General features: G+C 32.8%; 1 protein-coding gene across 3 annotated transcripts in view; it reads left to right on the forward strand.

Annotated features, from left to right (window-relative positions):
- The window catches only part of LOC129801525 (transcription factor collier), a 47,796-nt gene that overhangs the window by 27,634 nt on the left and 3,505 nt on the right, over nucleotides 1-16,657 (forward strand). Inside the window, exons 5-12 of one of the 3 annotated variants that reach the window (XM_055846690.1) lie at nucleotides 4,913-4,986; nucleotides 7,431-7,499; nucleotides 8,719-8,800; nucleotides 8,874-8,994; nucleotides 9,076-9,230; nucleotides 12,648-12,774; nucleotides 15,402-15,546; nucleotides 15,660-15,748. In XM_055846690.1, coding sequence (XP_055702665.1) covers nucleotides 4,913-4,986; nucleotides 7,431-7,499; nucleotides 8,719-8,800; nucleotides 8,874-8,994; nucleotides 9,076-9,230; nucleotides 12,648-12,774; nucleotides 15,402-15,546; nucleotides 15,660-15,748 — 862 coding nt within the window. The remainder of the gene's footprint in view (nucleotides 1-4,912; nucleotides 4,987-7,430; nucleotides 7,500-8,718; nucleotides 8,801-8,873; nucleotides 8,995-9,075; nucleotides 9,231-12,647; nucleotides 12,775-15,401; nucleotides 15,547-15,659; nucleotides 15,749-16,657) is intronic. The other 2 variants (XM_055846691.1, XM_055846692.1) reach the window with 2 other exon arrangements.

A 16,657-nucleotide genomic window follows, 5' to 3' on the forward strand; every position in this document is an offset into this window, starting at 1 on the left:
GTGAAATGTGTCGCAAAGTTCTTCATCTTCAGAATCAATAAATTATTTATATATATTTGGCCAAGTTTGCAAGGACTAGAGGGTAAATCAGGCAGTTTCACGATGGGGTAGTTTCAATTTTTGCATTTTTTTCTGTCTCATTAATAAGGATAGGCCATGTTACTGAAGTATTGCCTTCCCCAATTTTACTAAACATCTTAGTGTTTTATGTTTAAGTTTTGCAACTGATTTTTGTAGGAAATTTAATATATAGTTAATATATATATATAATATTATATATACAGTGAGTGTCAATAGTTTGTTGCCTAATGGATGTTTGAGAAATCAAGTGAAAAAAATGATAGAAAAAAATACTCTTCCAAATTTTTCTTTTTGCAGATGAGTTCCTTGTAATCCGTAGATATTATTTATAGTTTTCAAAAAAAATAATTAATTTTATTTCATATCAAAAATAATTGTTTTCCAAAAGTTGGTCATTTTTGAAAAATCAAAAGTTTGTTGCCTCATTAAAAAAACTAATTCAAAATGGTGAAAACGTGCAAGCAACTTTATGTAAATCGGTTAGATTTTGAGCTTATGTCATTTGATAGGCAAATGGTTGATTTGTACATTTTTAAGGCTGTCAATGTTAAATATATAGGTGTAAGAGTGATGATAAATAACAAGAAATAATCAGTTTTTTGATTATTCATAATTTAGGTTATAATGGCAAATTACAAAAAGTTGAAAGGTGGGATATTGTCCAGAGATACTGCTGGAAGGAATCGGCGTCGTTTAATTGCCAAATTTTATGGAAATTCATGAAAAGTTATACATAAAATGGTCAAATATTATAGTTATGAGGCACGAGTACATCTGATAAACGCTACTGGTAGACCCAGGGTTTCGACTCAGAAAGTCGATAACCGCATTCTAGGTATCTCTGATAGTAACCCCATGATGTTTGCTTCAAAAATTCAAAGTCGGCTGGTTACAGAAGGCATAGAGGCTTCAAATGCTTCGAAAATCAAACTCAAAATGAAAGAAAATATAAGAATAGGTACTTGGCTCGCAAGATTCCATTGGTAAGCAAAACCAAACTGCGTAAGAGGTTGTATTTTTACGTTTTTAGCATGCTCCAAGTGAATTTACAACCTTTTAACCAGATTGGTTTTGTTTACCAATGGAAACCTGCAAACCAAGTAATTATTCTTACCACTTTCATTAAATTGCGGTTGGTTTTGAAGCCTGTATGCCTTCTGTAACCAGCCGACTCTGAATTTTTGAAGCAAACATCATGGGGTTACTATCAGAGATACCTAGAATGCGGTTATCGACTTTCTGAGTCGAAACCCTGGGTCTACCAGTAGCGTTTTTCAGATGTACTCGTGCCTCATAACTATAATATTTGACTATTTTATGTATAACTTTTCATGAATTTCCATAAAATTTGGCAATTAAGCGACGCCGATTCCTTCCAGCAGTATCTCTGGACAATATCCCACCTTTCAACTTTTTGTAATTTGCCATTATTACCTAAATTATGAATTATAAAAAAACTGATTATTTCTTGTTATTTATCATCACTTTTACACCTATATATTTACCATTGACAGCCTTAAAAATGTACAAATCCACCATTTGCCTATCAAATGACATAAGCTCAAAATGTAACCGGTTTACATAAAGTTGGTTGCACGTTTTCACCATTTTGAATTAGTTTTTTTAATGAGGCAACAAACTTTTGATTTTTCAAAAATGACCAACTTTTGGAAAACAATTATTTTTGATATGAAATAAAATTAATTATTTTTTTTGAAAACTATAAATAATATCTACGGATTACAAGGAACTCATCTGCAAAAAGAAAAATTTGGAAGAGTATTTTTTTCTATCATTTTTTTCACTTGATTTCTCAAACATCCATTAGGCAACAAACTATTGACACTCACTGTATATTAGAAAATTTAATATATAGTAATATAGTAATATTTATTCAATCACAAAAATAGGGTTCATCCCTCTTACAATTGTGATAAAGAAAAAAAAAAGAAAAACCAGTAAAAAAAAACAGCAACAAAAAAAGAAAAATAAAAATAAAAGAAGGATTTACAATAGTATAATGCCGTCTTCAGACCTGAGGTTTAGCCCAGTTCTCGAAAGTCTCAAATTTCAAGATAGCAACCAATTTTATTGAATTTTCATAATTGAGCGGATCATTTGCCTATAATGTCCAATCCTAAGTCTTATTTTCCCAAAATTTTGGCTGCTAAAAGAAATTAGAGAAGTTAAGCCATATGGCTAAGCCTTAAGTCTGAAGCCCGTATAAGAAAAGGTAAATGAAAATGAAATAAGAAAAAAAAGATCTAATAAGTTCTTTCTTAAGATTCAGCCTGAAAAAAGCGTCGGATGCCATCTGCAGACCTACGCAGATCACTTGGAACGGAGTTAAAGATAACTACGCCCTTTACAAATAATGATCAGTAAAGACAGTCACTCCTGACCTTAGGCACTATGAGTCCCCGAACCCTGGCCGAGCCCCCCTAACCAGAAGACTCGAAAGGTACTGAGGACACCCTAATATTAACAAATTAAATAGAAAGAGCACAGCTCTTAAGTTTAAGTGTGAAGTAAGGTCACATTTTTAATTTCTAAAATTATATTTATTTTTATATGCAGAAAAAAACAAGTTCATCTTAGTTTTTTCCAAAGTTCCAGGATGGAAGAAATATATTTTGTAAATGTACAATAGACTGAAAATAGCAAGAAAATTTATTGTCTTCGATAAATGACTTACAAGCTCTTATATTCCCTAACTTCAAAGTTTGAATAAAGAAAAAGTTCTAACTAGCGACTTTGATGCTCTCAAACCTCTCAAAAGTTCACCGGTCCTCGACGATTTGAACCGGTTCATAAATCATTCAAAAAATCGCCAAAAATATCCCAGAAGAATAATAAATTGATTTTCGAGAAAAAATAGTCGTCAGTACATAAGAGGTTCATTACCGGTTCAAGACCGATTGGAACTGATTCAATATTATTATAAATTCCAAGACATTTCCAATAAGCCCCAACATGATCCCATTTGGTTGAGGTCTAAGCTCTCTATGGAAGTATTTTAACGATTTTATAACCTTTGATGTGAAAAAATCGTTATTAGGTCAACGGTATTTTCGTACAGTGTCGGCCAAAGGCTTTTCTCTGGCGGATTATCCATCCTTTAACTTCATCTAACCTGCCATTTTAATCTAAATTATAAAGTTACAAAAAATACATTAGTATTTTATTGTTATTTGTCATCAATTTTATGTATAAATTGACCATTGCAAACTTTAAAAATGTGCAAATCCAGCATTTGTCTCTTAAATGACATAAACTTCAAAATATAACTGAATAAAAGTAAGTTAGTTGCACGTATTTGACTTATTTGATCATTTTGAGTAAGGTTTACAAATGTGTCAAGAAACTTTTGGCCGCGGTAAAAAATGCTCAACTCTGAGAAAACAATTGTTTTTGATATGAAATAAAGTGAATTCATGTTTTTTTAAATACACAAATAACATCTATGGGCTGCAAGCAACTCATTTGCAAAAGGAAAAATTTTAAAAAGTGATTTTTTCTATCATTTTTCCACGTTGTTTCTCGAACATAGATTTGTCAAGAAACTTTTGGTCGACAGTGTATATATGAATGGAATGTTTGCCAAAGTCACCTCAAAATCTTATTAAAAAATGCAACAAATTTTATATAATTTCAATATATTTAAATTTTAAATTTTCTCATTTGAAAAGTACCCACTTTTAACTGTAATAATTTCTAAATGTCTTTGAGCTTTGATTGTATGAAAATTTCGTGAAAATATTTACGAAATTTTCCCAAATAAGTATTACATAGAAGACATATCAAGGATAATGCTGTAAAAAGGTTTGGTAAAATTCTAAAAGAGAAGATGTGATATCACTGAGATCCTTCTTTTATTTATGTTTACTGCATCTGTTTGGAAAAATGCCACCCTTCTTGGTCGCATTTACATAAATTTACACGTGAAAAATAGAACGAGTATCACACATTTCTATTTCTTTTTACATTTTTTTTACACCTACCATCCGTCGCGTCGACCGCGGACGACGAAGGGAAAATTTATTTAAAAAAAAAAAAAACTAAACTTCCAACCACTCAAAAATGAGACAATTTGACGAAAAAAAAATACGTATTTGAAAGAAAAGAGAGATTGATGGATTGAATTGACAAGGCTCGACCTACCCTCTTTGGTCGCTCTTAAAATAATTATATTCTCCATGTCTCCGGATCATCCCTAAAACTGGTGATGTTATCACGGCTGGTCACGAGACCTCCTCACGTGGCATTTTCTTTGGTCACGTGTAGTTTCTGCATAAATCGGAGGCTTGTTACCCAAATTGCTTAGGAATTAATGCAACAATGTAAATCGATAAATTATGCCAAAAGAGCCCCCAAAATTAAATCCAAAAAATTCTCTCTCCCCATATTGAAAAGGAAAACTAAATTTGAATTGTGAACAAATGTTTTCCTCTTGAATTTCTTTTTTTTTTTGGGGCAAAATGAACCTTGTCCGTCAATCACATATGAGTGCAAAAAAATACGAAGTCGGACCAACCTTCACCGTTTCTCTGGGGAAAACACTGCCCAAGAAAAATGTCACGAATTCACCCTCGAAAAAAAAAAGTAGAAATTATTCTGCAGGCAAACCCCTGCAATTTTTCAAACATTGCGGCTTTTCAAGCTGATTGCAAAATGTTTTTGAGCATCAACCCCTAAATCGTGGGGTTAATGAAGGATTATTGAAAAATTATAGCCCTAATTATCGTGAGAGTGGATTGCACTTGCTCCCTTATGGTTTTTCGAGTGAGAGAGGATCTATTTTCAATTTACCCGGATTTGTTTCTACTTTCAGGCCATCATCTACGAGGGTCAGGATAAAAATCCAGAAATGTGCAGAGTCCTCCTCACACACGAAGTCATGTGCAGGTGAATTAAAGTTATTTCATTTCTATATTTTCTCTAAGATTTTTTTTTAATTAATTTCTTTTGAATGCTATGTGTAGCATTGGTTTAAGAAACCCAATATCAAAGTATTTCAGTTTTGGGGAACGCACGAATTCATGACTTCGAAGTGATTTTTTTCGCCTGATTACAAGTGATACCCTTACCCTCTCTTAACATGTGTATTAAAAATTTTAAAAATGGTAGGGTTGGTGGTGCTCTTTTGAGCTGTGTGGGACTACATTGATATATATACGATTTTTTTCGCATATTTCTAAAGGAAACTGAGTCTTACGGCGTTATCACACTTGCACATTAAAATTTTAATGTGATTCACATTAATTGTCGCTTGTGAGCGTCCAAATAAGTTATTTGTGTCTTTGAGTCACTTAATATTTGGGGTTTTTCTATTTATTGATAAAGAAGTGGACTTGGCCTGCAAAAATAAGTTTAAATTTACCTAAAAGCATAAATATTTTTCACATTAAAAAATTAAAGAGAAAATCGCATTAATTTTTTCGCATTAAGGCTATAAATCAATTTATATCAAATTTAGCGGGCCAAGTCTACCTTTTTATCAACAAATAGATCAAATTTTGAATAAAAAATGATTCAAACACACAAATTACACATTTGGACTCTCACCAGCGACAATTAATGTAAATCATATTAAAATTTTAATGTGCAAATGTGATAACACAGTTATAATTATTTTATTTTATTCCACAATTGTTTTGAAGAAAATTAAATTACCGTAAGTGCGGGTGACATTGTCCTCTAACTTTGAAAACCCCACTGTTCGTGAGCTTTTTTTATTTTTAAAACTTAAGGATGGTCCTTACCGATCAGACATAGTAGATCGGATCGGTAAAGACAATCCTTGAGTTCTAGAAGTAAAGAAAAGCTTACGAACAGGAGGATGTCAAAATCACCCGCAGTTACAGTATGTTAAAGCCTAGTTTCCTTTAGAAAAATGCGAAAAAATCGTATATCAAAGTAGTTCCACAACTCAAAGTAGCCCTTCCCCCCCCTTAATAAGACTACCACACATAAAAGCCAGTGATAAGTCTAAACGGGCTTATGGTGGGTGTGATTCTTTCATTGCAAATTCGGATTTTTTGCAAATTCGAAGTCCAGATAAGCTTATGGTAGCTGAGGTTCATTACAGTCAACCTCGAAATGCGTGCAACTCGAGGTTCTTACAAATTGGAAAGAGTGCAAATTCAATTGTCAGAAACGCAGAAAAATACCTGTAAAACTTTAAAGTCAAATAGCTCGGAAACTATAAGAGATAGAGGTATCAAACTTTACATTCATTTAGAGCATTTACAGCCTTCTTTAGACTTAAGATATGCCAAATTTCATTTTAAAATGAAGAAAATTGTATGAGAAATGTACAGAAATATCCCAAAAACTTTAAAGTCGAATATTTCGGATCCGCGAAGATCCACGAAAAAATCCATGGTCGCGAAAAATTCCGTGATCCGCAAAAATTAGCGAAAAATACCGCGGTCCCCGAAAATTCGCGAGAAATTCCGCGGTCCGCGAAAATCAACAAAAAAACACTACGGTCCGCAAAAATCCGTGAAAAATTTCGCGGTCCGTAAAAATTCTCAAGAAATTCCGCGGTGCGCGAAAGTCCGTGAACGATTCCGCGATCCCCGAAAATACACGTAAAATTTCAGGACCCTTTAAAATCCACGAAAACTCCGCAAGAAAATCCGGAATTTGCGTAAAATTTCGCGGTTCGCGAAAATCGGCGAGAAACTCAGCGAAGAATTCCTCCAAGTGCGCCACTACAGCCAACTTGCATCATTGTTATCTTAGGCAAGGAAAATATTTCAAAAATAAGTCTAAAAATTTCGATATTTTTTATTTTCTAAATTCCTTGTTCGAATTCTAAGAAACTTACGACATTGAAAAAGGTATATGGAGGCTATCTATAGAAATAAAATCAGTCGCTATCTTTTTTACCTTGGAAGATATTGAAATTTGAATTTTTCGGTTTGTGACTTTTTGCCCCAGTCTCCCCTACTCTGCAATTATGAAGCCGATAGGAGATGGTCGCAAAACTTAGTGATTATAGTAGGTGTGATTATGAAAGAATCACACCTAATAGAGGGAATATAGGAATATTACATACTTCTCAACTCTGAAAAAAAGTGTTGGTAAACAGAGAATGGATCTTGTTAAAATGTGTCGAAAAGATTTATCAAATTGACAAGACTTTTTCTTACATTTTATATGAAAAGACATCCTTTTTGACAAACTTTTCTTGTTAATTTAAGAAAACATTTTTTCAGACTACCTTTGAGTTAGAATAACAAAATATTTGATCGAATTAGACAAATGTTGATGTGATTTCTGTAAATAATTTGTTAATCAGAAAGGATAAAAAGGATTAATTTACATTCATTTTTTGTATGCAGTCGGTGCTGCGACAAGAAGAGCTGTGGAAATCGCAACGAGACCCCATCTGATCCAGTCATAATTGATCGGTGAGTGAATCAGGAAATCCCTCTCAAAAAGTCTCTCCCAGTGCTATTGAGTCCGTCTGTCGTACTCGCGGCAGTATTATAAAGTGATCATCCGGCCAATTTGAGAATATATCCCTCCTGTGGCGAACAACAAAAGCCGTCCAGAAGGAAATATCAAGTGCTGGTGGCCGGTGAATAAGGCAAATTGCTCTCGCCCTCGGCCGAGGAAAAACTTTTAGGGGAAAGACACGGGTGAGAATTGTATATCAAAAAGGGGTGGTGCGCCCTTTTTTTCCCTCGAAAGCTAACACTGAATATAATAACTTTGTGCAGACTGCAAGATAATCAATATTGTGGCACCGAGATGTGTTTGTTTCCTCCAGGAGGATGATGTGTTTGAGGGTATACAATCCAATCTTTCATGAAATTTTTGTGAAAATTGCATTATAATATTTAATTCTTGATCCCAGGAATAACTGAATTTTTAAGGTTTTTAAAAGAAAAAGGTTTGAATTGTCCTTTGAAGTTAAAACAAAAAATGTAATGCGAAAATTTTAGGGAAAATTCTGAAATTTTCGGAAAAATAAAAATGTAATCCAACCAAGTTATAATGGCAAGGAAAAATTCAAAAAGCCACATTTGAATGAGGGTGAGACAAGGAATCCGACCAATACATTCAACCATTTCCAATTATTCTTTGCTGAAAATTCATCCCAAAAAAAAGGGGGTGATTTCCGTGTAATGCGATCTCATATACCCTCCCTCTAGCATCATCATCCATTTATTGGACTTGTTCAACACACAAACTTCCCTTAGTCTTCATCGCAATGATGCAATTTCTGCGTGTGAGGCAATTCCCCTGAGATCTTACTGGAAGCTTTACTCCTCATTGGCATTTCTTTGACTTCGCCTCCAGAATCAGGGATTTGTTGTCTTTTTTGCACCCAACGTGGTGTAAGCAATTGTTCAACAACGTAAAATCACACGTGAATGAAGGAAATGTTGTACAATGATTTTTGCGTCATTTGGCACAAACCAAAGAAATCTTTTCACGGCACTCATTCGAGCGTTATTGGAATTTTTGCCAGCGATTGCACAAACATTAATTTCAATAAGTGTTCTTTTCCTGTGGTTTTAGTAGAAAATAGAAAATTAAGAGATGAATATAAGAAAAAAAATAAAATCTTTGGTAATTTCGTAGGTAGCACTTTTTTTGAAAACAAATTTTTCATTTTTTCAGGTTCTTCTTGAAATTTTTTCTCAAGTGCAATCAAAATTGCTTGAAAAATGCGGGAAATCCACGTGATATGCGTCGTTTTCAGGTGACGATTCATAAGATTAAAATACCATTTCCAAATATTAATTAATATTGTACTCTTTTTTGCCATCGGGAAGCAGGTTGTAATCGCCACTCAAGTGTCGGTGGATGGTCCACTCTTGGCCATTTCTGACAATATGTTCGTGCACAACAACTCCAAACACGGACGTCGTGCTAAGCGGCTGGACGTGTCAGATGGTAAGAACACAAAAAAAAATAGCGCGCACGCCACAAACATCAACTTTAGTTAATTTGTGAACAATGTAATCCCTCATACAGGTATTTATCCGCCCCTTCCCATTGCCACACCCTGTATCAAGGCCGTGTGCCCAAGTGAGGGATGGACAAGTGGAGGAGCACAAGTCATCATAATTGGTGATAACTTCTTTGACGGACTTCAGGTTGTGTTTGGAACAATGGTCATTTGGAGCGAGGTGAGTCACAATCAGATTGCTATTTAGATTTAGATCAATTTCTTTCCCAATGATGCTTTTAATGAATTCCTCAACTTTGAATAATATAAAGAATAATAATGGTTTAACTTTTAAAGAATAAGAAAGTTGAAGGGTGGCCTAGTAAACTATTCCTTTTCAGTGGATTAATTGTTTTAAAAGATTCTTTTTTTTTAGAATCAAAGGTTTTTAAAAGTATCTATAATATTTAAAAGCTTAAAACTTGGGTTATTGAAGAACATCATTATTACCTTTTAGAAAACTGAAGGTGTTCCCTAATTACAGTAGACTCTCGCTCAATCGGCTCTTTCTCAATCGGGCGACAAATTTTGTTGACAATTTTCACGTTTAATTATGAAGCAAATTTGTTCAAATTCGCTGTAGTTCTTCCTATTTTATCGTGATTCTTTATAATTGAGCGCTTTTTGTGGAATTTACAAAGGATTTGACGCTCAATTCTATCGCTAAACCGGATGACATTTTGCCCCATATTCCCGATTGAGAGAGAGTCTACTGTACAAGGTCGAAAAAATCGATATTTTTATTGTTTAAATTAAATAGATACATAAGATAGGTTAATCTTAAAAAAAAACAATTCCAAATATTTTCAAAGATACAAAGACGAAAGCAAAGAAGCACAAAGCAAATTTGTAAGAACTCGGGGAAATATTCAAAACTTTGAAACGCATATTCTCTACTTCTTTACGATTTTGTCAAATTGGAATGAAAGATAATAAAAAGTTATTTGCCAAATAAAACAAATAAAGAGTTACGCTCTTCAGGATTAGAATATTTTCCAGTTGACCTAAAATAATTTTTAAAAACCTAATTTTTCTATTTTTTACAGCATGTTAAAGTCAAAATTGTACCTTAAAAATGCATTTAAGAAAAATATTTATAAAGTTCTTATTTTTATTTTTTTTTTAAGTTCGGGGTTTCCTTTAGTTTAAAATAAAATACACTTATGAAAATTGGGAAATCAATGGATTAAGTAGTAAAGTACTCGTTCTACGATGCAAGTGTCCCAGGTTCGAATCCCCCTTAGGTCACCAGGAATTTTTCTCGTATTAAAGGTGTTCGAATTGCATCGAGTGATATTATGCCAGCATTATTAATATTAGGGGAGACTGAGGCAAAAAGTCACAAATCGAAAATTTCAAAATTCAATATCTTCCAAGATAAATAATACAGCGGCTTAATTTTTTTTTCTACATATAGCTTCCATAGACCTTCTTCTATGTTGTATGTTTCTTAGAATTCGAACAAGGAATTTAGAAAACAAAAAAATATCAAAATTTTTAGTCCTATTTTTCAAATATTTTCCTTGAAGAATATATTAATTATTACTTACTTATTATTCAAAATTTATGCACTGAGATTATTTCCTAAATAACTTGGATTCTTTGAATACGAAGCCGCTATCTATTTTAGAATTTTACAAAGATTCTTCTCTCAATAAATTTTTTTATTAAGAACGACCACTTGGGGTAAAAAGTAACAAAAGGTATGGAGCAAAAAGTAAGAAAAACCGAAACAATTTATGATATCTCACGGGAAAAAAACATCAATGCCATGTGTCGCCGCTTGTTGTTTGCATTGGTCAAATGATTTGCAGTCATTTGTGTTTTTTTTTCTAAAATAGCTTGAAAAGCGTTTTTATCGTTCAAATAGAGAAAACGGTGTTTTACAAAAGGTGTGGAGGAATAAATTTCTTATGAAAATATGTTATCTAGGAATTTTTTTTAATTTACGGAATCCCGTAAGAAAGCGAATCGAAATGTGATAGCATCACATGCCTGATACTATTTGCCCCAGCATTTTTGAGAATGGTCAGAAAATTACGTTTTATAAAACGGCTCGATAAATGTATTTCCTTACAAAATAGAGGAAAATTACTTTTACAAAGTTGTGGAGCGACAAATTTCTTATAAAACTGCGCTAATTAGAAATTTCTAGAACGTTCGAGTAGTTTGTAAAAAAATAAAATATCCGTCTTGTGACTTTTTGCCCCAGTCTCCCTTATTATTAAAAAATTTAAATGTTTTTTTCAGATTTTTTTCATAAGAGTTCCGATTTCGATTTTTTAAAGATTTTTTTATCTTTTCAAATTTGGAACCTGTACGAAAACTATTTTTACTATGAGTTTATTGAACTCTACTGTTTTTTTTTTTGCTTAAGAGACCTAGAGTTAGACGGTTGAGATATTCATTTTGTTCATTATTTCATTATTTTTAGAGCTTCACTGCCTCTTGATTTTCTGCTTTGAATTTTTGATTCAACATAGGGGTCGAAAGGTCTAGAAATCTTGCTTGCGATAAGATATAGTTTTTATATGAGATGGCGTGCCGTATTATCTATCAAAGATTCTCAGGAAATTAATACCTAAATCAGTTATATTCGTAACTTAGAGAAGTACAAAAGCTAGGAGCGCTAGGGGATAATTTCAGTCAACATGGGGTAGTTGTAAACGGGTCCTGGTCAAAATCCCGAAAGCCAAAATACCAAATGAGCCAAAATCCCTAAAACCAAAATCCCGAATTCTTAAAAATCTACTCCCACGATTGCATCCGCGCTTACTGGAAGCAAAGGGAAATTTTGTGTGGTTTGGCAAATTATTCGCACAGTATTCTACATATAATCCCTTTCAGGATTTTGAACATTCGGGATTTTGGTTTTCGGGATTTTGGCTGCCTCCGGTTGTAAACACTCAGATTTTATTTTTTTATTAGATATTAAACTTCACAGGGCAAGATCTATATGAATTTATAGATACTATAACTACTGTAAGAATCCTTGTCTACTGAAGAAGTGGTCAACGTAAGTCCAAGTAGGAGAGACCGCGGCAGTTAGGCAGTAAATGAAATTATTATTTGTCTATAATTTGTGAAAAATATGTCTGAATCAGACTAATGAATATTTGAATGACTAGTAGTTTGTTTAATATTCATTTTAATGAAAACTACAACACTCTGCTGTCCAATTCTGTCCCAGTTTCCCCTAGTGTAGAAATAAAATTCTGTGTTTACAACTACCTCATATTTGCTACTATCCAAGTTTTCCTTATACTTACGATTGCTGAAAGGGACAAAATGTTCATAAGTTCATATAGGTATTTTTCCTTGAAATGTCAGTCTCTTGTAATGTATAAAAAAAAAAGAAATAAGAAAAATCTCTTCTTTTTTGTAAATTAATAGTAGCATCAAATTGTTGCATTACTTAGAAAACTTGAAAATCCTCTTAAATAGAAACCATATCTACATTTGGTGATTAAAGTATATCTACAATCTATGTAATCCACGAAATCCCTCAACTCAGATTGTAGAGAAAGCATGATTTATAGGACAACACACACGACTTTGTTTGACCATTTTCCCTATTGTATTTCTTTTTTGCCCAAAGCTAATCACTTCCCACGCTATTCGGGTTCAAACGCCCCCGAGGCACATTCCGGGCGTCGTGGAAGTCACGCTGTCTTACAAGAGCAAGCAGTTCTGCAAGGGATCACCCGGACGATTCGTCTACATCTGTACGGTTTTTATATTTGCACTCCTCACACTATTTAATTAATAATTTAATGTTTGATTGCTGTTTTTTTTTTCTTCTGTTCTTGTAGCGAAAAGAACAAACCCTCAACTTTGATTAGTGGCTTTCTTATTCAATTTCCTCCCTGAGGTCTTCTTTTCTTTTAATTTAATTTAGCCTTCCCCATAAACATTTCATTTTAAATACAAAGTTTATGATGGAATCTTGTGCCTATAAAAAAAAATATCTTTCAATAAAACAACAATGTTTGCATACTGCATTGTGGAACAATGCGTCTTATTAAAACATTTCAAGAATACGGCTCAATTTGTACTTGGCTTCGGCACACCTTTTAGATCAGGAAAATTTCATTAAGTCGAAATTCGAATCACTCTCTTTCTCACGTGTTTTGCATATGACTGTCTCATTCTTTCGCATACCAAATTCGATTGAGCTAAATTGAATTTGGAATGATGTTTAAAAGAAGAAGAAGAGTGCGAGAGAATGAGATAGACATATGCAAAGCATGTGAGAAAGAAAAGGATTCGAATTTCGACTTCATAAAATTTTCCTGATCTAAAAGGTGTGCCGGAGCTATTAACGACTATTTTCAATGGGATTGAATTTTGTTAAGATTCCTCTAATAAATAATAATAAATTGTTCTCTCGATTTTCCATGAATAATTGTGTTTTAAAAACGATTAAGGGAAAGTGCTCTCCCTTCGAACGTTCATGCCTTCGAATAATGTGAATTTCTTTTGTTTATCTTTAGAGATTTACACTAAACTATCACGGAATTCTCAGCAATTAATGATAATCTAACTAATATTTAATAGAAATATGTAAGTCTCTTAGGAAAACTAAAAGAAAATTCACATTATTCGAAGGCATGAACGTTCGAAGGGAGAGTACTTTCCCCTACAATTATTCAGTCATTTAAAATTTATTTTTTTTATTAAGTTAAACTTTTTCTTTTGTAAAAATTCACTCATTTTCTTTTTATTTCTGATTAGTACGTTATAAAATAAATAAATAAGAATCTTAAGGGAAAGTGGGATGACTTTGAAATAGGGGTTTTCATCTATTCATATATTGAACTAGATCTTACGATAATATAATTTAGCTCCACAGACTATACGAACACTGAGAAAAAATGGGGGTGCGATTAACTTTTTTTCTTCATAACTTTAACACTTTTTAGGTGTAAATATATATCAGCATTTTTTATGTTAATTTTACACCTTTTTAAGAGTAAAATTAACATGAAAAAGGGTAATTTTAACCCATAATACACCAAAAAAGCATCATATTTACACCGATTCGGCTGAATACTGTAGGGTAAAATAAACATTTCCGGAATGTTATTTTGACTTTTTCGGATTTCTATCAGTGAAGCTAAATTGATAAGACACAGTTCCATTAAAATAGGAAAAGAAGCCTTAGTTCAAAGGTGCCCCAGTTCAAAAATAGAGGAATGGGGGCAGCTTTAAAATTGGGCTCCCATTTTTAATTCAATTAATTTAATTTTTATTTTTTTTCTACCTTAATTGGAACTGAGGCCTTATCGTCCTACAATTCAGCTTCGCAATTGGTTTATGCAGCTAAATTATATCATGGTGTAGTCCACCTCCATTTAAAAATACACAGAAAAAAATATTTTGTTCGTAAATATTTTGTTGTATTTTGTTCGTAAATGTTTGTGAAATCCTATGGCAGACTTACGAAATGCTCGTGAATCGTATAACCCACAAACAGTTCGTAAAATTTTGTACTTTTTCACACATTGTTCGTAAAATGATCATTTGACGAACATTTTTTGTACTTCTACAAACATTTGTTCGTAAGTATTCGTAAACACACAAAAAATGTTCGTAAAATTTTGTCATTTGTTCGTATTTTTTCGTAAATTTTTGCCAGACACACAAAAATTTACGAACATTTACTTACAAATGTTTGTAAATGTACAAAAAATGCTCGTCAAATGATCATTTTACGAACAATGTTTGTGATAAAAGTACAAAATTTTACGAACTTGTTTGTGGGTTATACGATTCACGAGCATTTCGTTAGTCTGCCATAGGATTTCACAAACATTTACGAACAATTTTACAAAATATTTTTTTCTGTGTAGGAGAAAAAACCCTATTTCAAAAGTACTCTAAGTCAAAATTGCCCCACATCCCGCTACCCCATTTTTTCTAAAATTCTTCACTTGATACAATTCTATTCAAAATCAACTAAAATGCTCCCTCTCATAGAAAATCCTTTTTATACTGATGTCACAACCTTTAAGTAAGATTGCAGTTACCAAAAGAAAATCATCAGGGACAACATTACGATGTATAACATTTAATTTTATCTCATATGAAAATATGTGTGGAGCTTCGGTAACTTATTTACCAACATAAAAAAGTCTTCGTAGAAGTGCCATTAAACTGAGATTTACATATTTTTCCCATTTATTTTAATGGCAAAAGCATACATACTAAATTCAGTGTTTGTGTTGATTTTTTTTGTGTAACAACAGTTGAGATAAGAAGATCAAGGAAGGCAAAATGTTGTTAAGAAAGCGCTATTTGGTTTATTTTCATTTGAATAATTGTATTCTTTTTTTTCCTATGAACTATAAAGCTCTCTGTGAGCCAACAATTGAGAATGGTTTTCAACGACTGCAGAAATTAATACCACGACATCCGGGAGATCCAGAAAAACTTCCCAAGGAAATCATATTGAAACGCGCTGCAGATCTTGCTGAGGCTCTGTATTCTATGCCACGGTAAATATGACATAAATTTTATCTTATATAAATTTAATTTGGCTTGAATTACCGTACAAAAAAATGTCATTTAATGGCAAAGAATTTCTTTGTGAACCTATCACTCATGGTAGATCATCTAATAATAGTTCAAGCAGTTTTCACTCGTACACCGGCCAACTGGCAGTCGCCGTCCAAGACGGAAATTCCCAGTGGACTGAAGGTAAAAGCTCCCCCTTATTATCATTTTCCCCATCTCCCCCACAAAACACCCTGTATATTTACTTTTTGGGCCAGAGTTCAGTGCGTGATTCTGCATCCGGCGCAAATGGCTATTTTCGAGAGTTGGGGGTTGGGTGGACGATTTTGGGGGTGATTTGACGACTGTTCTATTGTCTGTAGAGAGATTGAGGGACATTCCGCAGTTATGGTCAATTGACAGCTTTCACGGTAAATAAACTTTTCAATATAAATAGGGGGAATGTTCACTTTACATTCTTTGCTGACTTTGAAGTGTATTAGGTAATCTAATTGATTTCTAAAGTCCGGTTATGCCTGGCACTACATATTAATTGATGCTTATATGTCATTGTAAATCACGAAGATAAAAGTGATTATTATTGGTCCCAAAGAAATTAACCAGAAATTAGGGGGAGGCGTGGCTATATTGAAGCTGGGGCTACATTGAAAATTCTATTTTTCGCATAGAGGAAGTTGATTTTAGATGGAGAATTTAAATTAGATCCACATTTGTTTTGTATTTCTAAATTACTTTACATTAAAACCCAGATTACATTAGAAATATATGAAAAATAACGTTTTCAATGTAGCCCCACCTCACCTTATACAATTTTTTTTTTAAATGTTTCTAATTTGCTTAAATAAAAAAAAATTCTTCCGGTACACGATCATCATTAGTGTTGAATAGTATAATAAAATGATAATATTTTTACCAAATTAAATTAAAAGCGTTAAGCTAAAAAATTATAAGTTAATAATATTATCAAAGAAAAATTAGAATTCTTAATTATGGACAAAAGTTTAAAATAATATTAACAAATAATAGATAGATAAGCAAATGGGAAATCGTTTCAAATCATTAATTTAATATTATTCTGAATGATAATTTTTG

Source organism: Phlebotomus papatasi, chromosome 2, assembly GCF_024763615.1.
Source record: "Phlebotomus papatasi isolate M1 chromosome 2, Ppap_2.1, whole genome shotgun sequence".
In the NCBI taxonomy this organism is placed as follows: domain Eukaryota; kingdom Metazoa; phylum Arthropoda; class Insecta; order Diptera; family Psychodidae; genus Phlebotomus; species Phlebotomus papatasi.